Raw genomic sequence first — 23,659 nt, forward strand, 5'->3', positions numbered from 1 at the left:
TCCACTTAAAATCACCCATACTGGACTATACATTCCTTGGGTCTCAGCACATGAAACAAAACAAAAACTCAACATGCTAAGAACCTAAATAAACACAGCCATAAAACTATGCTCACCCGATAAAATTAACGATGAATCACACAAAATAAAACAGTACTTCATCAACATCAATAAGTTTCCTCCACAAACCGTACCTCTTTCTTTGTGAACCTGACGATGACCGAAGAAGGTCGAATTGTTTTTAGTTCTTCTATGTAAAATATTTTCTCAACCCAAACGAGCCGTTTTTGCATATATATTTCTCTACAAGTGGGTTTTCTCGACATCACTGAATACAATAGTTTTGTATGTTTTCTCACAGTGTCAGTTTGGTTGATTGTTTCTTTCAGTTATTTCTTCAGATTCATTGGAAATTACCAATCTTTAGATATAGTTTAATTAGAATATGCTAGAGCATTTGATACTGTACCCCATTTAAGAGAGAAATTTATCAATTATTGTATAAAATGTCACCACCTCTTATGGGTACACGACTTCCTTGATGATAGAAAATAGCAAAAATACTGAAAGAAGTGTGCCGTAATGGACTGAAATTGTTCTTACTTTACTTTAACCACTTACCAGAATCTGTGATGAACTCATTAACAATGTTTTTTTTACCAAAAAATGGTGATGTTAACATACATAACTTTCAAGGTCACAGCAGTTCTTTATAGATTGGTCAGAGAGGTAAATTTTGTTTTAATATTGGCAAATGTAAGACGATTCACTTGAGAAAAGTAATAGAAATGAAAAATTATTGAGTGGAATCTAAAATTAAAAAAAAAAGTGTCAATGAGATTAGTTTTTCCTACAAGATTTACAGTTAAGTAAATATCATTTTCTCAAAGATAAAGGAAAAAAAGGCAAATTGTTTCTTAGGTTCAATGAAGAAATAATTGAATCATATGGATGGTGACATTCTTATAAAGCAATAGCTTGCCCCCTTCCTTGTATAATATGCCAACATAGTCTATTTTCTAACTTTGAGAAAAGACATTAAGAGTATAGGAATGCTCAACAAAGTTTGTAAAGAAGTTGGGATTGTTCCTTCAGTTAGATGTAAGCACATAATTATTACATATTATCATTTAAAACACCTTTTCTGTTAATAGTAACTTAAATACTTTCTGCTTATATCTTGTGCAATTATCTTGTTTGAATCTAAATGTCAGTGTATGATGTAGCTCTACAGCTAGATGATGTTAGTTGTACAAAGTTTTTATTGTCGATTGGTTTATGATATACAGTTTTGTTAATTATTCTAAACAGATGACACACATGCTGAGCTGCAGTGTAGAAGTAATTCACTTCACTGCCAAATGAAAGCAAGAATGAAGTTTATTGTTAGATTTTCCTTTAGTAGTTTTTTATTAGCACTATATATACAGGCAATGCCATTTAGGTGACTGTGTACCAGTGTCTATTCAATGTAAATTTTCATTATCCAGTATTTATGAATTGTCTTATTTTACTCATCTTTTTGTGTTAATAACTAGTTCCTTAGATTATTTATGTGTTTATTGAGCTAGTCAATGCTGCTGTAGATGACCCAGTTGTCACACTACATTTATAGAGTGAGATTATGACAAGTTATTTCAAGAAACTGAAGATTTAAGCTATAACAGTTGTCTTAGGTGTACAAATTTACAATTACTAGCACACTGATGCTTACATGATTCAAAAATTAAGACCATCCAATGTGAGGATGTGCTAGCAGAAAAGTTCTTTACAGTAAATGAATGAACAGGAACAACAGGTGGTGTATACAAGTTAGATCAGGTTAATTGTTAAAAGACATTTATTCTGAATTAGATTTTCACTGAGAGTTACAAATAAATGAAACATATTGTCTCATAACAGAGTAAATTCCTGACCAGTTAACAAATCCAAAAGTAAAATTGCCATCCAGTTACACAAGACTGAGATTTCGGATTTTTACAATGAGTATTCATTGGTAAGGATATATGGTCGTGTTTCAAGGGTGGGCACAAAACATTATGGTTAATACAGAAGTATTTATCAGCATCTTTAATGAAGATTGATGTTAAATATTGTTTGAATGAACTGAAGCTCTATTAAAATTTTGATTTGCAAAAAAATGTAGAGTGCCTGAAAGTGAAATATACTTGGATATTTTCTTATTATAGGATATACTGTTAATGATTTTTTAAGGGCAAGCTTTATGATTTTTAAAATCACAAATCAAGTTTCTGTTCTGCATTTAGTAGACAAATTTTTGTTTTTTTCTTTCACAGAGTTCTGATAGTGGGTGGTTCTTTGAGGATGATCCACAGGTGAGAATGCATATATCGTAGTTCAATGATTATAGTATACCTATTTGAAGTTGCATATTTTAAACATACAGGAACAAAACATGAAACTCCATCCTAAAACCAATTCATTTAAATATTTTATTTCAAATTCCAGTTATATTGTTGCTTGATATAAAAAGAGAGGGAGAAAGAAAATTTGTATCTAAGATGTAATAATTCTTTGATTTTTTTTATGGTAGTGACTCAGTGGACTTTAAACTTTTAAAATCCCATGGCAAAAGGTTAACAGTTAGAAAGTAAGACAGAAATATTCATATAAGATTTTGTAATGAAGATATAGAAGTGTGTGTGTGTTTCTAGTTGTAAACATTTGTTTACAAGACAGATATATTCATATAAGATTTTGTAATGAAGATATAGAAGTGTGTGTGTAGTTGTAAACATTTGTTTGTTGTCAGTAACTGAAAGTAATGAAACCACAGGTAGAAATAGTAAACTATCAGGTTATTCTAAGTGATATTCACACTGAACATTATCTTTACTTAAAATGTATTATGTGATTAAAAATAATATTTTAAAATGGAAAACATTTTTGAAGGTCTTGGAATTCAGTTCTCTGGTTATGTAGTGAACTTTATTCCAAAATCTTTGATAGATACCCTTTAAGTTCTTGCATAATAATGTCCATTAAAAAAGAATGAAGTGAAATTTTAGTATAATGTTAACTATTTTCTTCATGAAATAAATTATTGCCTTGCAGAAAACACCTAGGAGGCAGGGGACAGCTAACCAGAATAATCTTTTAATTTATAGGGTGTTCCTGTAGAAGGAAGTGCTGTTTCTGAAATCTCTGACCTTGACCATTCATCAGGACAAGGTATAGATGATGAAGACACTCCAGGTTCTGGAAATGGACCTAAAGAGGAAGAAGAGGATGAGGAAGGCTCAGGAGGAGGTATGTTGTTTTTTTGTTTTTCTAAGACAGAAAAAAAATGGTTTGTTTCCTTGCTTATTAATTCCTTGTACATACAAAAATTCCAAAATCTCAACTTTATTTTTGCCACTTTAAATTATTATTTGGTGTTTATTCTTTCTAATTTGAGAAATGTAGAAACAAGTTCAATCAATTTAAGAATTTACTTATGTATAACTCATAAAATCAAACTGTGTGGTATGTACTTTCTAAAATAGCATTTAAATTATGTCACTTTGAAAAAAAAAGCTTAACCTGGTATTGTTGTTTGTCTGTTTATTGAAAGTGTAGAATGAAATGTGTAGACAGCAAAATTGGAAGAATATATGTTGATTTCTTAATTTATTACATGTGTTGTGTTAAAAAAGATTTGTCCAATATGAATTTTTAAGCTAGGATTGATTGAAAAATATATTTTAGAAATTAAACTAGAGTAAAAATGTATGCAAGTTGCATTGCTGATTTATTTCATTTTGAATATAGATCATACTTAATAAAAGGTTAACTGATGTTAAGTGGAATTAAACATCTTAGTATCTGTGATTAGAATCCTTTTGAATTTTGAAATTTCAACATGATATCTTACATTCTCTAAGAAAATATCTTTTCCCAACTTGTACTATACACAAAATTTTCCTTGCTACTAACCTTGATGCTCCCACCTGCCCTCATGTGTCTTCTCAATTCTAGAGTCCTTTATTTTCACCATTATACCATTATATGGGCAACTAATTACTTCTACCTTTTTCACATGCCACATGGAGAAGTTCTTCCTATCCCCACTCTATACTTTGTTCAACTGAGGGATATTCTTCAATTCTTATCTCAATGGGGCTCAATCATGTCCCTTTCACCTGCAGTATATGGAGCTTCTGGATCAAAGTGTTTCCTCCTCTCCTCCAACTGAATGAGAGGTTCTGTCTCTTTTGGAGGCCCTTATTATTATTTAAAGAACATCCCCGTAATAGAGATTTTCGCTGGTTTCTCCACTGAAAGAGATTCTGCAGTGAGGTGCATCTCCACTCGCAAAGATTGAGTTACACTGCTGACAAATATTCTTGTTGTGACATTTACATCACCATGTGCACCTGCCACCATCAAGACAGGTTATCTAAATTGCATGGTACGGCCAAACATTCAAAACCTTCTCCGATGTTTCCAGTGTCAGAGGTTTGGCCACTCAAAGATGTCATGTCATGGTTCCCTGACATGTGCTCATTGTGATAGCAAGGAATATGATGCCAATGAGTGTGAAACAAACCCATATTGTGTCAACTGCAATGGTTCTCACCCTTCCTACTTTCATTCTTGGCCTAAATGGTTGGAGTAAAAAGAGGTGCAGCATTTGAAAATGACTCATAACATTACTTATCCTGAGGCTCGGAAATTGCTGTCCATCACTTCCCCTCGGATGTTTGCTGCTGCACTTCGTTTCACAACTACAGTGGGAGTGCAGACAGATCTTTCTGTGCCTCCGAGAGAATCGTTCTCAAAACAAATGAAAAGCCTTTTGACCTCCATGGTTAAAAAAGTTGATGAATCATCTTCTACACTCATCTCTATTCCTCCCATACATTCCACCAAACACCAAGATCCACATTCTTTGGTTCCAGATACAGGCATTTTTTCACATACATATTTTTCTCCCACCTCAAGATGCAAAACAATTATTCGTTTGCATCCTCAGTCACTGAAATCCCCTTCCACCAACAAAGACCTGCATAATCGACTCAGGGCAGGATCCATGGAGGTCGACAGAGCTCCCATGAATAAGGACAGTAAGGAAAAAAGATGTGGTCATAAACAGAAGATTTCTCCAGCCAATTTGCCTACACATAAATAAAAATGGCCACCTTGATAAAATGGAACTGTCGAGGTTTAAGTTCTATTCTGGATGACATCAAAACTGATTGCTTACTACCATCCTGTATGTCTTTCCTTACAAGAAACATTTCTGAAACCTGCCGATACAGTCACATTTCAGCAGTTTTCTCTGTTCAGAAATGACAGGCTGTGTGATAGACAAGTACATGGAGGGGTGGCACTGGTGGTTGGTTAGCATATGCCCACCCTGTCTTTGTCACTCAACACACCCTTGGAGGCCGTAGCCATCCGTGTTTCCTTGGGTCATACCATCACTATTTGTTCTCTCTACCTGTCACCTGGAGAGACATATGATCAATCAGAACTTGATGCTCTCATTGAACAGTTGCCATCTCCATTTCCAATCCTGGGGGACTTTAATGAACATCATCTCCTCTGGGGAAGTGCTGTTATTGATAGGAGGGATTGCTATGTAGAGTGTATGCTCTGTAATCATAACCTTTCTCTTTTCAATACTGGTTGTTCCACTTATTTTCACACATCTAGTCAGTCCTTTACTGCTATTGATCTCTCGGTTTGCTCCCCTTCATTATTCTCCCATTTTTCTTGGAGGGTTGACAATAATCCACGAGGCAATTATCATTTTCCTATACATTTGAGAGAGACTGGCCATGGTCGATGCCACCCTACATGCGTGCCCTGGTGGATGCTGAATCAGGCAGACTGGTCCACTTTCACTGCTCTCACAGAACTTGATCCTGCCATCGTCTGTCAGCCATCAGTAGACGACTGTGTGTTAGCAGTAACTGACTGTATTATACAAGCAGCTGCTCAATGTATTCCTAAAACCTTGACACGTTTTCCACTATGTCCTCGACTGTGGTGGAATCCTGCCTGCCACATGACACGGGAAGCTCAAAAACGGGTCTGGGATACTTTCTGTAGATATCCCACACTTTCAAACTGCATCACTTTCCAGTGGGCCTGTACACATGCTAGGTGGGTAAGAAGGCAAAGCCAGAAGGAATCTTGGATTAAGTTCACAACTGGCATATCTTCTACCATCAGTTCCAAGGTCATATGGGACAGGGTTCAAAATGTCAGTGGGCAGTACAATTCTGTTCCCCTCTCAATCTTACTTTCTAATGGCCAAGAAGTAGCTGATGTGTGGAGCATCACCTATACTGTAGGTGAAAGCTTTTGTTGCTGAGTATCTAGCACTTCTGCTTGTTCCTCCACCATCTTGGTTTATCAATACTCAGGCAGAACACTCACCTCTTTCCTTTCGAACTGACTGTCTCTGTGACTGTAACCGTCCCTTTACACTGGTGGAACTGAAAATGGCCCTTCATTAGTCTGGCAGTACATCTGTTGGACCTGATGATGTACACTATGACATGCTGCACCATCTATCTCCTGCCTCTCTTGATATTCTTCTAATTGTTTTTAACTGGATCTGGCAGGAGAATGTTTTTCCTAATGCTTGGCACCAGGGTATTATCTTACCTTTCTCTAAGTCTGGAAAAGATCCCAAGATTCCTTCAAACTACTGTCCAATTGCTTTGATGAGCTGTCTCTGTAAGACCTTAGAGAGGATGGATAATGCTCATTTTCTTTGGTTCTTCAAATCAAACAACCTCCTCTCGCCCACCCAGTGTGGGTTCTGACAACAGCACCCCACCATGAACCACCCTATTTGACTTGAAATGTCAATCAGAGAAGCCTTTCTCAAATGACAACATCTTATATCAATATTCTTTGATATTGAGAAGGCTTATGACACGACATGGAGGTATGGCATTTTGCGAGACCTCCATATATATGGGTTACGTGGCCATTTACCCATTTTTATCAAAAATTTTTTAATGGACAGGAAATTCCATGTTTGTGTTGGTTCGACACTTTCCTGTACTTTTCTACAGGAACTTGGAGTCCCTCAGGACTGTGTTTTCAATATCACACTTTTCAGTATAAAGATTAATGCCATCAAATGACTTCTATGTCGATGACTTTCACATCTCTTGTCAGTAGCTGAACATGAGATATATTGAGCGGCAACTTCAAACTGCTCTCAATCATTCACTGAAGTGGACCACAGCAAATGGCTTTAATTTCTCTCTCTCTAAAACCGTTTTCATGCACTTTTGCTGTCAATGGGGTATCCATCCTGATCCTGAACTCCGTATCGGTGAAGTTTCGCTGTCTGTGGTCCCTGAGACCAAGTTCTTGGGGCTTATTTTTTACCATAAGCTAACTTTTATACCATACATTAAGCAGCTACTTGTCAAATGCACAAGAGCACTGAACATCCTCTGTGTTCTCTCTACCACCAGTTGGGGAGCAGATTGATGTTCTATGTTATAGATATATCTGCTCTTGTTTGATCGAAACTCGACTATGAATCACTGGTCTATGGCTCTGCCAGATCCTCAGCCTTAACCTGTTGACTGCCAAGTTTTTCAGCTGCTGTGGCAGCTCCTATGCCAGGTTTTCTCAGCAAAATTGAGTAAATTTTAAAACAAAGGAAATAAACAACAAATACTATTTTTCTCTAAGCCAAAGTTATAGTAGTACACAAAATGAAGAAATATGTACAAAACATGAAACAATAACTCATCCGTGGGACTGTTTTACTGATCGGCTTGGACAAGTTATCTCGTCTACGGCACTGATCAGGTTAAAGATGCTGGAACTTGTTCATCATCAAGGACTTTGACTCTGCACTGGGGCTTTCTGCACCTCCCCAGTTCACAGCTTATACATAGAATCTTATGAACCTTCTTTGCACCTTCACCATTTGCAACTGTGTTTACTATATTCTCTAAACCTTTGTTCCTTACCAAAGCATCCCACCTGGGATTGTATTTTCCTTCCTTGGTGGGCCATACTTTTTCAGAACACATGATCTGCCATTGCTCCTTTTGGCCTTTGCGTCTAGGCATAATTGGATAAATTGGGTTTGTCCTTGGATAACATTGCAGAAACCACTGGTCAGCCCATCCCACCATAGCTTATTACAATCCCTAAATGTGACCTTTCTTTAAGTCATCTGAGAATAGCAGATACTCTTGATTTGAAGTATCGTCTTTTATTTACTGAATATCTTTCGAACAATCTTTCCATTCAAATTTATACGGATGGTTCCAAATCAGGTGACTCTGTGGGCTCTGCCATGGTTTGTTGCAGTTCAGTAGTTGCTTGCAGAATCCCCTCTACAGCTTCTGTGTTCACTGCTGAACTGTATGCCATTTCTCTTGTCCTGGATTATATTGAAGCTAAGCAGTACTCTTATTTATACTGACTCATTTAGTTCTCTACTGGCCCTGGAATCACTTCACTTTGGTTCACACCCTGTTCTCGCTGATATTCAAAACCGACTAGCCCATTTCTCATTAACATCTACTTCTATCCATTTTTCTGGATACCAGGCCATGTTGGTATTCGCGGGAACGAGCTTGCAGACACGGCAGCTAAATCTATATGCTCTGGCACTATCACCACTGTGCTTATTCCATACATGGACTATGGTCCTGTATTCAAGGCTCGGCTCTATGCCAGCTGGCAGTCGACTTGGAGTGAGCAGTGCGAAAATAAGCTTTTGCAAATAAAACCCTTTATTGGACTTTGGCCGTCTTGCTTCTGTAAGAATCGGAAGGAGGAAGTTATTCTAACTAGACTAGGCATTGATCACAGTTTTTTAACTCATCGTTTTCTTTTATCTGGAACTGATGCATCAGTGTGTAGTTTGTGTAACACTCAGATCACTATAAGCCACATTTTACATTCTTGTCTTCGTTACGACTCTCAATGATGGCACCATTTTAACACTGTTCGGACCCAAAGCTTGTCTGTAACATAAGACAGTGTCATTTGTGATGGTGACACTGTCCACCTTGATAAAGTTTTTAGTTTTTTAAAGGCCATTAAACTTTTTATGTCATTTAAGTGTTTTAAATTTATACATTAAACCTTTTTAATGTGGTTCTCTTTTAAGAATCACTATCTCTAGTTCGATTTGAAAAGCAGAAAATGGCCATAACATTAAATAACTCAGCACCAGGACTGGAAAGGCCAACTACAGGTGACTAATGCTGCTGTTTGAACTTACCATTTGAACTACCCTTTAGTTATCCTTGCAAGTTATTATTACAATTTTTCTGCGTGTCTTTTAATACTTTTATTACTTTACCTTTTGAAAATGGCCATAATGGCACATAACCCAGAACCAGGACTGGAAAGACCAACTTCAGGTGAATGACAGTGGTTCTCGTACTTACCTGTTAGTTTTCCTGGCGAGTTATGATAATTACCATTATGCTACAGTAAGTCCTTTACAACTTTTCTTACTGTAGTTTCTCTCTTAACATTGTTGACTGGATGTCAACATTGGTTTTATACTATTTATGTTTTTAAATGCTGTTTTGTTATACCCTTATTTCCTTTTATGAATTTTATTACATTTACTTTACTTTTACCTTTTTAACGGACGTTTGGCAAGTTCTTATTACAATTTTGCTACATGTCTTTTAAAACTTTTATTACTTTACTTTTTGAAAATGGCCATAATGACACATAATCCGGTACCAGGACTGGAAAGGCCAACTTCAGGTGACTGATGGTGGTTCTCGTACTTACCTGTTAGTTTTCCTGGCAAGTTATGATAATTACCATTATGCTACAGAAAGTTTTTTACAACTTCTCTTATTGTGGTTTCTCTCTTAACATTGTAGACTAGATGTGAACATTGTTTTTATGATATATATGTTTTTCAGTGCTGTTTTACCTTCATTTCCATTTATGAATTTTACTACATTTACTTTATTTTTACCTTTTATCGGACATTTGGCACAGATAGCCTAGCTGCTTTGTGCCATAAAACACTTAATCAACCAACCAATCACATCCTTCAACTGTGGTTGTTGATGCCCTAGGTAAGGATTGGGGGGATCTTTCACCCATCCCTCATCCACTTTGGTTGCGGTGACAGTGGTTTCAACTTCTGCACCCACTCCTATTGACAGGTCTTTACCCTGTCACTCAGCCTCCTCAGATAATCTTATTCAGGCATGCTACATCATCACATTCCAACATTGTCTTTGTGTGGCATTTGTTCAGTCCCTTGTCAGATAGACCTAACTTTCCCTGAGGGTTGCTTTCATGATTTATTGTTCTGTTTCCCTTCCCTCCATGTCAGTTTACCAGTGTAAGTGGTATGTATACTGCCATTGGTCTTCTCGTCATATCATCCTACTTTCCTCACCTAGCTTTTTGACAAATGGCTTTCTGTACCTATCATTGTTGGCAATCACACAGCCCTGTCATCCACCTTCTGTTTCACAAGATTTTGCTGTCTCTTTGCTTTTCAGGTTTCTACTCTGTTGTTTCATTTCTTCAGCCTTTGCTCTCACTTGTGTCCTATCACCCTCCCTGATTGGAAACTCAGGGTCGTTATTCATGCTTTTACACTCCCTTCCTTTGAGCCCATGCCATCCTGTTCCTTATATCATCTATCCTTAAAGATCTTTTCCACTTCCTTTTGGTGTATGAAAGTCAGTGTTCAGATTTGATCACTACCACTTTTGATTCTCTTGCACATTATAACTCAAGAACTGTTTTATTCTTTACCCAGACCAAAACATCAGTCACGTTTGAGGTGATTTTTGCCTACATTTCCATTTCCCACCCATATTTCACACCTTTATCATCATCCTGATCTAGATTGTCTTTTATGTTCTGTCTGGGCTCTCCACTCTTTCAAGACTTTTAGTGCTCCCTTCTGTTGTTCCCATTCCTGTTTTCTTTATACATGGAAATTCCTCTCTTTCCTATGATATTTCTTCCCTAATCCTTATTGGTTGTATTTGCCTTGCTTATTTTTCTTTGTCTCCTGATAATGATCATCTATTCTAAATCTCCTTGCCATCAAATCTCTTACCTTACTCTATTCCGGGCTGCCAGATTCCATCATCCATTGCAGAATGTAGCTTTTAACAACATGTGGACCACTCAACATACATTTATTTCACATTATTTTCATCATCTGGCCATTTTCATCTCTATAGATTACTGTTTCTTCCTCTCTCTGATATCACCATCTTAAGCTCCACATTTTTTCTGCAAGTTGTTAGGTCCTTTTTTTTCTCTACAGGAGTTTTATTTTCTTATACAGATACTGCTCAGTGGCAGATATTGCCTGACAAGGTGTTATTTATAAATCCACACTGTACAACCATTCAGGTCAATAATGCACTCTTTAGAAATGGGGTGTTTCACAAGACAGCTTGTAGATTTATTCCTTGTAGTGTTTTGCATCACAAATATGTTTGTGCTGGACAGTAAACTCATTGTCTAACATTAATAAAGAAGATGAGCATTACTGCCAATCCTTGCTACTACTTTGTTTTTCTGAATCAATAATAGTCTGTCTCGAGTACTACATGCATCTGGATTCTCCAACACATTTCCTGCTCTTCTTCCAGTGGAGTACAGGAGTCCTTATCACTTGCCAATCCTTAGTAGCTTGGTTCTAGACCATGGAGGCTTCTTTCTGTGTGTGCTCAATTCTATTTAGTTGAGAGTAGGTGGTGATGTACCATCAGTGCAGATGGTGTATAGCCACTCTTTCTATCACAGACCTTATTTACTATTGCAGGTACTGCTTGGTTATGGAGTGGAAGGCTTATGTCAACATATAGATCACCCTTCAGCTGGATACCCTCCTTCCTACCATCACTCAAATGCTGATTCTCAGAGGTACTAGTGTTGGTTTGAGCTGGACCATCATATATGTCACATATAGATCACCCTTCAGCTGGATACCCTCCTTCCTACCATCACTCAAATGCTGATTCTCAGAGGTACTAGTGTTGGTTTGAGCTGGACCATCCACATAAGTCCTCACATGTGAATTTCTCAGTTACCTTCCTCCTAATGCAGACTGGAGGATTTATTCACAATGTCACCTTTTTGGACTGGAGTTGAGCTGATGCATTGCCCCTTCCCCTCCTACTCTCACTGAAATGTAGGTTCTTAGAGGCTATTTGTGTTGATTGTGTTGAATTATGTAGGTCCTTGAAACAGGTGATCTTTCTTTCCAATTCCCATTTCCATGATGAACTATAGAATATCCTCTTCATACCATTGGTTGGGTATTCCTATCATGGTTTTGCTGGTGTTGGTCAAGGCTTAGCTCCTTCTTACACTTTGCTAAGCTGTAGCCACTCTTAAGTCAGAAGTCTCTTTATACGATTTCCCCTTATTGCAAAACATCAGTTTCAATGAGTATACCTAGCATGGAAGTTGTACTGTCTTCTACTGGCATGTCTTACATACTTTTTATTCGCATACTCTATGGGCTTCCTATGGATCTTTCTGAAAAGGTCTCTTCTAGGTATTGTTACATCAGTCCCTCTACAAATCAGGAAAAACTTCTATAAAGAAAAAGGGAGGATCTGTCAGAAATACATTTTCAGAGTTGGAAAATTATAATTTCTGATGCATCAGCTTAATACTTAATATTTGTTTTACTATTAGTTAACTGAAAATATAATTGATCATATATTTAAAGAAGTAATATTGCAGTAAAGATAACTAATTTGACTGCATATACTTTGCAAGTCTATGCTAGTATTTACATAAATAGAAGTTAACTGCATAAGCTAGCATGGTGCACTTGAGCTTTACATTACACAATGGAACACAAATTTTGTTCCTGGATTGTAAGTGTTATTTCATAATTGCTTACATTGTAAAAGTATAGAAAATGGTCATTATTCCCTTCAAACTTGGCTTTTGTGACCTGGATAATGAAATTTAGAAATTAACCTATTTTCTGTGTAAAAATGAGCAAATTTGCACATTTTTATTTACATAATGCCTGAATAAAACAACATATATTTCAAGATTTACATATATTTACACAAAAAATGAACAAAAATGTTTAGAAGTGAGTAGTTTTTTCAAGATTTGTTACTCTAATGTAAATTACGTCCATGTATCAGTCCCCAAATAAGTCTCCCATCATGTTTTCATTATACTCTCCTTGGTAGTGGCATTCAAAGTCCAGTATATCTTGATGGAAGTGCTTGCCTTTCTCTTCTGAGTATGCTCCCAGGGATTTATCAAGATGAGCATCAAGGATATGGACTTTCAGGGACATCATGCAGCCCATTTTGCCATAGTTCTTCACCAGAGCCTCAACCAGTTCCACATAATTTTCAAACTTGTGATTGCCCAAGAAGCGTCGAACCACTACAATAAACCTGCCCCAAGCTTTTTTTCCCTTCCTACTGAGCTTCTTGGGAAATTCTGTGCACTTCAGGATCTTCTTTATTTTTTGGTACAACAAAGACATCAGCTTTGACCTTTGCCTTGGACAGCTTAGGGAAGAAGTCTTGAAGGTACTTGAAGGCTGCAGACTCCTTATCAAAAGCTGTGACAAATTGTTTTGTAAGACCCAATTTATGTGCAGTGGTGGGAACAACACCTTCTGGAGGTCCACTAGTGGCTCACACATGACATTGTCTTTCCCCACAAAGAACTCGGTCTGTTGAGGCCAGTGCTTCCTCACTGTGGTGTCCCTGCTGTCCCAAAGGCAAAGATAACAGGGAAACTTGGTAAAGCCTCCTTGGAGACCCATTAGGAATGCTCCTATTTTTCCAGTCTCTGAAAACCTCCCTGCCATACTCATCATACCAGGTCTTGAGGTGCACTGAAAGATATTTAAATTTTAAAAGGTCTAAAGTTTGTATAGTATAAAATCTTACTATTCAAGCAAGCAAAAATTGTCCATCTTATCTTCTAGAGGTTTTTTGCAGTGCTCACAGGTAAAATGAGGTGCCCAGGGTTTGTCTTGATTCCTGACAGGCATAGCAAAATATGCTTTGTAGACTTCACACATTTAACAGATGTTGTCACAGAGTACCTTTTTCCTTTTGTCTTGATAAATTGGCCACATACACAGCAGAATGCATCTGGAGAATGCTTGCAGATTCTTGATGTGATTTCTGATAAAAACCAGTTAGGTCTATGTGTTTACTTAGGCAGCTAGAACTAAACTGAAGTGGTGAGTGGTGAGCCCCTGCATATATATATATTACTATGAACAGTTCTAGAAAATTCTTAAAGGTTCTTGAAAATTCTTGTAAGTTCTACAACATTCTAGAAAGTTCTAGAAAATTCTCTATCAGCTACTCTGCACTGAATCTACCTGGAATGTTCTGTAAAATGGGTAAATTTGAAAATTTCATTACCCAGGTCACAAAAGCAAAGTTTGAAGAGAAAATTAGGTCTGTTTTTACTTACTTTAGGCATAAGCAATAGAAAAATAAGACTTTCTGCCCAGGAACAAGAAAAAGTAAAAATTTTGTTACACAGTAAAATTATGATATATATAACAATAGGAAACAATGCATTTTACCTTTTTTTGATCTGAAGAAAAAATATACTTTTTCAGGCATGTTAAGGTAACTTTTTTCCAAATTTTTGGACAGATGTGCTGTGCAGCAAGTGACATCCTTATAAAATTAACATACAAGGGTAATAAACTGATCATAATTCTCTTGTTTAGTCAAAGGTTATTTTTTACAAGTATCAAGTAGTAGTTTACAATAAGCTATATACAGGAAGTTTAATGAAACTGCCAGGTTTTTGTGTTCAGATGTTAGTATCTTATCTTATAACAAAAAGTTAATTTATCTAAATAACTTCCATCAGCAGTTTTGAGAAGCAGACTACATGATAATTACTAGATTCACCTCTTAAGACATGAAGAGTTAAAGTTCCTAGGGAACATAACAGTTGGTTTACAGTACTGGTGATGAGTAGGAACAAAGACAAGTAAATATGCTGAAAGGACTTTACAGTTGGTTTTTCAGTACTTAAGTTCAACGTTATGATAAATATTAATGAATATTTTCTTGTAGAAACTTTCAAGTAATTTTGCATATAGGTTAACATCACCTTATATTTTGCTCTTATGCAAGACTGTGTTTGGTACTATAAAACATCATTTTTTACTAATTGTAACACAACATGAGAAACTGATAGATGTTAAAAATCAGCAGAATGTGGAACATCTTTGTGCTGTTTCTTTTGTTTGAACTATAATTTTTTCATCTGTTTGATGAAGTTGGGTTTCTTCACTCTCTAGGCAGCAGTGGTAATAGGAAAATGATAATGTAATGATATGGACAGAATGCTTTGCTGTGGTAGCAAAAGTAACTTTAATTTTGTCCCATTATATGCTTACTCCTTTGGGTTGTTTGTATATTTATGAGCATATTTTGTATTGGACAACACAGGATGTGATCTGTATAGATAGTTATAGCAGAAATGACTATTTCTTATTATTTCTGTTTGATTGTTTTGCATGGTATACTTCAAATTAGATTAGGCAAACTTTAGGTTGCAATAGAAAACTATACACATGGAAAGTACAACTCATGGTTACATTTGGTCTTACATTATATGTAGACCAGTCCTTTTGATATTCAGTTATGTACATAATTTGTACAAGAACACAACTTTATTTGGGTATGGAGAGTATGGCATGAATATCAAGAGGTGTATATTTAGTGAAGACTGCTATGTTTAGCTTAGACTGCAGGAAGAGGCATTGTGGTGTGCTCTTTGTTTTCTCAGTACTGGTGGAGAATGTTTGATTGGAGTTGATTTATAAGCTACACCGTGCCAATCATGATATATGATGGACCCACTGTTTTATTGGTATTGGTGAAAGAAAGCTTTGCAGTTGAGGTATTTGGAATGTTTATAATTTTTGTAATTTGGTTCTTATAAATAAAAGTACGAGTATTTGTTTGCTCAGGATAAAATAAAATAAAAATGTACCTATTAACTTTAATAGTTCGTATTTAGAAATGTGTTTCAATAGTATAATTTAACAAATGTTATTGACTAATATATTTTGATTTTATTTCTAATGAAAGTAGTTGAATAGACAAAGGTGAAATGAGTAATAACTACATAGTTTAGCTTTACACTGTGGAGGAAGTTTTATAGAACTAATTTACAAAAAGTAGTACATGATACTTCAAAATACTTTTTTCTTTACCTGGATGTGAACTACTTTTATTTTTAGTGTTAAAAAGCATGATTTTTTGGGCCTATGAATATAAATCTAGATTAATATGTATGGTTTTACTGTTCTGTAGGAGGTTTACTATGTGTTCCTGAAATCTATTCAGAAATGGGAAGGTATCAAAATATAATTGTTTGTGGTGTAGGATAAAGTGTTGCTGGTCTACCTGTAACAGTATCATAATACAGACAAAGAATTTCAAAAGTTGAAACATAACAACACTGACATATTCATAAAAGCAAAATATACTTTAAAGTATTCATATTAACACTGAACATGTAACTAGTAAAAAAGTACTGAGTATTAGAGCTTAACTTTATTAATCAATATAATATATTCTCTGTGTGCCTCAATATCATAATATAAAAGACTTCTGTGTAGATATTAATTAGTTTATTTTGTGAATGAATATTTAATGATTGTAGTTTTATTTATTGTAAGAGAGTTTAAACCAGACAGTTACTGGAAGTTGTGTTTGTATCTCTTTGATACGGAAATGTAATGTACTGATGACTAAGTAATAAAGATATAAATAGCAAGAGATGAGTTGGAGAAGACAAGATGGAATAGACAACAAAGCAAAGTTACAAGAAGGAGCTCAGCCAAAGTAAAGTAAAACATAGTTAACTGTCATAAGAGGGATTGGCCTAAGAATTAATACATTAGGGAAAAGCTAACTGTAGAAGAAAAAAGGACTAAGAAGGATAGTTTATTTTGTCAAAGTTCTAAAGTAATTGAACTGACCTCAGTGATCTTTAAAACATAAGGCAGATGGTTTTTAGAATAAAATTTTTTTTAAAAAAGGAGCAGACAGTTGTAAAAGTATTGGGTACTACCATGGTAATGCAGTGATGAAGTAAGTAAACTATATTTGGATAGTTTGGCACTAGTAATAGAGAAGAATAGTTCAGCTTGTCAACTGAAATTCTAAAGCAATGGAATAAGCCTGAGTGGACTTTTGACAACAAGAAGAGAACTATATAGTGTTTATGATATGCTTATGATCATCTACGATTTAAAATTCTTTACTGTGCTGTTGATTTAGTTTTTTGGAATTAACTGCTGACAAGTCACAGACACCTACATTACAAGAATTGTTAGCCTACCAACAACACAGTATATACTTATTCTATTAAGAAATATAAGTAAAAGTCTTTAACTGACAATTCGCAAACACAACACAACCTTAAAATTTGACATTTGGTGAGCCACAGCCAGGATTATAGAGTGGTAAATAGTGATAGATGAAAACATGTTTGACAGTGGAAATAAGCAAGCTTAAATACACATAATTGTAGCAGTAATGAAAATGGTGTAGAGATTACAATTATGTTATACAATGATGTCATTTGATTTTGATAAATGAAAGAGGATCTAACCTTGGGTTAAAAGAGTGAACTAGGAGAGAAGAGCATAGACAGAGTAAAGAGGATGAAAAACTAAAATAAGAAAAGGAAAGAGAAAGACTGAAAGAACAAAAGGAGAAAGAATATGATGAAAAGAGACTGACATCAGAGAAAATGAGGATACAAATTGAGAGAGAATGAACTGAGAAAAATTAAAAACTGGAAATAGAGGAAGAAAAATAATAAGATCACAAACTGAAAAAGTAGAAAGAGAAGGAAAAAGGATTGTGAATATAGAGAATAAGAGCACACATGAATCACCCAATCAAAAGAAGAAGGACTCAAAAATGACAATGGAGTCAGGGCCAGCTAACCCAAGCTGCCCAAATTTCATGAACATAAATGTGACATGGATTTTTTCTTGGAGAGGTATGAAAGGTTTGCCCACAGTCAGAAATGAAACAAAGGCAACTGAACAGTGTGTCTTAGTCTGCTAATTACAGGGAACAGCCTACAAGTACATGCAGGCATGATGCCAGAAGACTTTATGGGTTATGATAAATTAAAAGTGGCTTTACTTAAACCTGCTGAAGAAGATTTTCATTGGAGTTTAAATAAGTCCAACCCAACATGGGAAAAACTGTATTACAAGAAGTGGCATGTCTGCAGCAGTATTTCATCAGATGGACTGATGTGACCATGTGTGAAAATAATTTTAAGGGACTGGCAGACTTATCAGTGTGAGAACAGCTCATGGTAACTTTTTCAACTGACACTGCTCTTAAAAAAGAGGGCACCAAAAGACATAGATGACATGATCAAGCCATCAGAACAGTATATGGAAGTCCACGAAGGTAATATAACTCACAAATCCAAGAAAATCCAGTTAAATTCGAAACCAGTGATTACTGATCAGAAGCAGGAGTTTACCAAAGGTGGCAGGAGGTTAACAGACAAAAGGGAGAAGATATGCTATGTTTTTTTTGTGTTTTTTTTCAATTGGGACATATTGAAAAGGAGTTTAAGTCTATCATCCACAAACAACAGCACAAATCTCAACATAAAGCAGCTGGAGCTATTTACAGAGATAGTACTAGTAAGAAACAAGAAAAGGGTTAATGGTTCTATGAATGCAGCTGCCTGGAAAAAGGGAATCACACTACTTGTCAGATTCAATATCCAAAAAAAAAACCACAATTGATCAGTGCATAACTAATGGTCAGCTTAAGTTAGCAAATGAATCAACAGTGTCACTAGATATGGGAGCATGCGATAAACATCAAGAGGTACCAACAAATCATAATGTGCCAATATGTAAAGGATATGTTGGGTGCAAGAAAGAGGAAGTTTTACAAGACAATGAATACAGTAGTGCAGCAGTGAGGACCAGTCTATTATTTGATGATCAAATGCCAGGTAAAGTACATCTGTGTGCTAATCAGTGGATAGGAAAAAAGATTCAAAAGTGAGCAACATGTATTAGTATGTTTTAGACCTTAGAAACCAGTTGGAGGAGATCTGTCAACTCATTCAACAGAGCTTATATGGAGCTTACAACAGTCAGAAGCATTTCTGCGAGTAGAAGACCAACGATCAACATTTTCAAGTTGGATAGAAGGTCTTAGTTCTGCTGCCCACAGACCACAATAAATTCACCTAAAAATTTAAAAGGACCCTTTGAAGTACAGGAAGTACTCAACAGGGTGGACTGCAAGGTGAATGTGAATAGGAAGAACAAGATCTACTATGCCAATCTGTTGAAATATTTTAGGAGAGAAGAAGACATAATGGGTGCAGTTATTAAAACAAAGATGGATATTGTAGGTGTGGCCATCATGGATGCATACCAGAAAAAAAGTCTTAAAAGATGAGGATCTACTACAACTAAGACTGCTAGGTAGAGATGAGACACACAATGATGTCAACATTAGTGAAAAACTGACAAGCAGAAAAAAATAGCAACAACACCTAATGTGCCAGTACACACACATTTTCATAGATAAACTAGGAAAGACCAACCTGGTGCAAATTAAAATTGAGACTGCAACCAGGGATCCTGTCAAAGTGAAGTCTTATTAGATACCTTACACAATGAGAGACCTGATAAAACAGGAAATTGAGGCAATATTGAAAGCTAGGATCATCAAGCCTTCAAAGTTAGCTTACTGTTCACCAGTTGTAATTGTGAAAAAGAGGAATGAATCAAACTGTTTCAGCATTGACTTCTGGAAGCTGAATCTTGTGGCAAAGTTTGACTCCAAAGCTTTGGGATCTCCAAAGGCCACCATGGCAAAATTAGATGAGGCCAGGTTCTTTTCATAGATCAACCTTAGTAAATGGAGATGGGAACTAAAAAATAATATAGCATGAGGTGGATGTTGCCAATTTAAGCAGATGCCATTTTGGTATTAAACAATGTAGCAGCAACATTCAGTTGCATGATAAGGAGAAAGCTGCACAACACTGCCAACATCTATCACTATGTGGACGACATTCTGACACACACTGCAAGATGAGAAGACCACAATCAGTCTATCCAAGTTCTACCTTGGGTATTTTATACTGGGGTTTGTTGGACACAAGTGTAAGACCAACACAACAATGTAAAAAGAAAAGATAATCTGTATACAAATTGCACTAGCTGTGATGTCCAAACAGCAAGTCAAATCCTTCCTGATTCTAACAGGATACTACAGGAATTTCATCTCAAATTTTGCTGAAATTACTGCACCATTCACTGACTTAACCAAGAAGACCTTGCCCAACAAGGAGAAGTAGGAACAACCACACCAGGTGGCATTCCAAAAATCAAAGAACATATTAAAAAGTTCACTGATTTTTAGCATGCCAGACTTCAAGAAACCATTCATTATCTAGGCTGACACTTTAGACATTGAAATTGGAACAGTACTTTTGGAAGAATATAAATATAGGCTGTTTCCAGTAACACACTTAAGTTAAAAGCTGTTAAATAATGAGAACTACTCTGTTATTGAATGAGAGTGTCTGGCATGTATCATATAGTTTTGGATATTTATTGTGCAAGTTATCTAAATTTGTAAAAGATTCTTGAGAGTAAGAATCAGCAAAATATATTTTGCAAAAATAGTAGTGTGTCTTGGAACATTGATGAACTTTCAAGAATCTTCCCTAATAAGCATATAGAAGCAATCCATCACAGGATGCCAAGAAAGAGTAATTTGTTTGGTTGCTGAAACAGTAGCAACTTTTTATTTCATTAATCTTTACTAGTCTTCCTATTGATAAAATAGGATAGTGTTTCAATGATTCTGGTAAATTAATGATCTGCATCAGTAAACATTGATAATTGTATGATGTAATAACTTATAAGAATTACTGTTTCATATTAAACAAATTCATGCAGGCAATGTATTTTTTACTTGACAGCACATTTGTGAACATTAACCAATATGTATTAAAATTGGACTTTTCACACATAGTAAATCTTCAGAAGAAAAACCATAATAAAACTCTGCACATAAGTCTTGTTTGTATAAATGTTGATAATACTATTGTGACTAGTGATTAAGCTTTTTGAATAAACTGCTCAGTCAGGAAAAAAGCATTTTCACTAAAAAAGTAAGAACACAATTGGTGGTTTAGATATAAGAATTGTTAATCAAATACTGAAATAATTAAATGTTTTCAATAATAAACTTTCCACTTTCAAATATAAATATTCCAAATACATTATGTCACAATATCACTGCTTGGCATTCATTGGGTAAAATAAAACTTGTTCAACTTCTTGAATAGAACTTATAAACATAATTGCATTTGTCACAAATGAGGTTTCTTCTATTTCATGTTAAAGATACAAGTCAGCATTTTTCTTGCTTCTGATTATGAGTTGAGATGTTTTACAGAATATCCCAAGCTTTTTAAAATTATAAACTCTACTCATTAATTTCTTTGAAAATTGCTTGAGGTAATAATGAATCACTTTAATGTATTGATCACAATCAATTAGTTTAAGCTCTTATTATGTGGTACAACATTACATCATTAGTTCAGATACATCAGTTTTCAAATTTCTGTATTTACAATTGATGTAATTTCCTTTTTTAAATCTTATTATTAATATCATTATTAAATCTTGAATTTTATCATGTGAGATTTTATAGAACATTTAACTTTCTTTTTGGGTTCTTGTGTCAGATAACAGACTGATTAAAGTATGTTTAATACATGTTATCAAACATGTAGGTTATTGATACCTCCTGACAAAGCTGTAATAACAAAATATTGAGCATTTACATTCAGCAGATATAGATCATTATTTTATTTATATTAAGTGAAAATTCTAGTTTGTATTTAAAAGAAGTTAAGAATAACAGTTTCATTCATTTTTGTCTACACCTCTGGCATTAACATTTTGGATGTATGAATCATGTTGATGACATTTTTAAAAACACATGAACTTAAGTAACTTTAATTTCAAAGTAGGCACACAGCATCTCATTCCTATATCAATAATTTTCTCGATTTTCTCTGTTTCTGAATTATTTGTTTTCTGAATCATCCTGGGACAAATGCTTTTTTTAGTAAAGGGAAGATGAATTCACTATTAATGCTGTGAGATCAAGCACTTACAATACATCATATTCAGAAGAACTTTTCTCAAACTAGTCTTGATTAGTTGTTGAGCCAGTTTTACTAACACAGTTACCAGTTAAATGAATAAATTCATTTTTAAAGTACGGTTAGGACACAAGGTGCAATGGGTGGTAAATAGTAAAATTAAATCTACCATAAAAAATTAAAATTTATCTAAGAGAGAAATAGAGAAATACCATAGACTCATACCTAATGTGTATTTTTATATCTAGGTCTACTTCTAGCTGCTGTTGAAATGCTGCATTTTTTACAGTGTGAGGCTAGAAATATACTATTAATTTTCTGCAACTACATTGTTGAAATATTCCCCAAATCATATAGTACTGAAACTCTTGCTTATATGTATGATACTGGAAAAACTTTTTTTTATGTAATGTGCAACCTCCAACTTTGCAAAATTTTTATTCTGTGTGGATGTAGATTTGAAATAGGGTTCACGGTTTTCTCTTTTGCCTCCGTTTCCTGTCTTGGAGAACTGTACAGGAAATATCTGATGAATTGAATTTGCTGTGTGTGGTGGAGCAAAACGAAGATCAAGAGGTCACACGGAGATTCAATATTTACAGAGTTATAAAACAGTGGATAGCATCAGAAACAGTTCTGTATTATCCATTTCTCAAGTATTTACCAAGTATTCAAACAAAAAACTGTCATTTCTGATGAGAAAAACTTGGGAAAAATCTCTTAAAGCAGTATTATTTTTTTACAAACATGTATGGTGCATATATGACATCATATATACATCACAGAGTGATATAATTGTTTTTCATGAATTATAGAGTTACAGAGCAATGAATAGCATCATTACCATTAACTAGCACATTGTTCACCAATAGTTAAGTAAATACCTTTTGTTTTTGGCATGTTTTGGTCTTTAGATAAAGGGGGGGGGTTCAACAGAGATTACTATACAAGGCTGCAAATCGCTCATAACTACCATACAGTGTCATCCCAACCAGTTGCTGGCACCCCAATTACCCCATGGGTAATTGGCTAGTACCTATAATTGAACTTATTTTTCAAATGTGTCTCCTAGTTAACTTTGATATGAAAATAATATTGTACATTAATGTTTTGGGTACAGGTGGATCATTGCATAAAGGATAATCCTTTATTTTGTCATTAAACATAAATAAATATACAAAATTCCATTCAAGCATGAGCATTAGTTGTTTTAAAAGTAATAGTTCTGTCATATTGTATTATTTAACATAGTAAAATATATTGTTCTTGTAAGTTCTTTGTTTTTATCAGTTGAAAATGACTTAAAATCACATTTTCAGTATTTTGCTTGAAAATAGTTATAATAAACATTATCTTAGATAAGTATTCTGTGCATAATTAACATCAATTTTAGCTTATTAGTTTGAGATTTTAATGTAATGAACGTCCTATAATTATGATTGTGTAACAGTTTTGGTGTCTTGTATGACTCATGTTATGGATATAATTGTGGTAATCAACA

The 23,659-nt window shown here is 35.0% G+C and overlaps 1 protein-coding gene across 3 annotated transcripts in view; it reads left to right on the plus strand.

The window, feature by feature from the left end:
• The window catches only part of LOC143252868 (uncharacterized), a 124,666-nt gene that overhangs the window by 80,853 nt on the left and 20,154 nt on the right, over positions 1-23,659 (plus strand). For 2 of the 3 annotated variants that reach the window (XM_076505658.1, XM_076505660.1), the window contains exons 2-3: positions 2,298-2,336; positions 3,129-3,270. In XM_076505658.1, coding sequence (XP_076361773.1) covers positions 2,298-2,336; positions 3,129-3,270 — 181 coding nt within the window. The remainder of the gene's footprint in view (positions 1-2,297; positions 2,337-3,128; positions 3,271-23,659) is intronic. The other variant, XM_076505659.1, reaches the window with a different exon arrangement.

Source organism: Tachypleus tridentatus, chromosome 6 (genome assembly GCF_004210375.1).
Source record: "Tachypleus tridentatus isolate NWPU-2018 chromosome 6, ASM421037v1, whole genome shotgun sequence".
Lineage (NCBI taxonomy): Eukaryota > Metazoa > Arthropoda > Merostomata > Xiphosura > Limulidae > Tachypleus > Tachypleus tridentatus.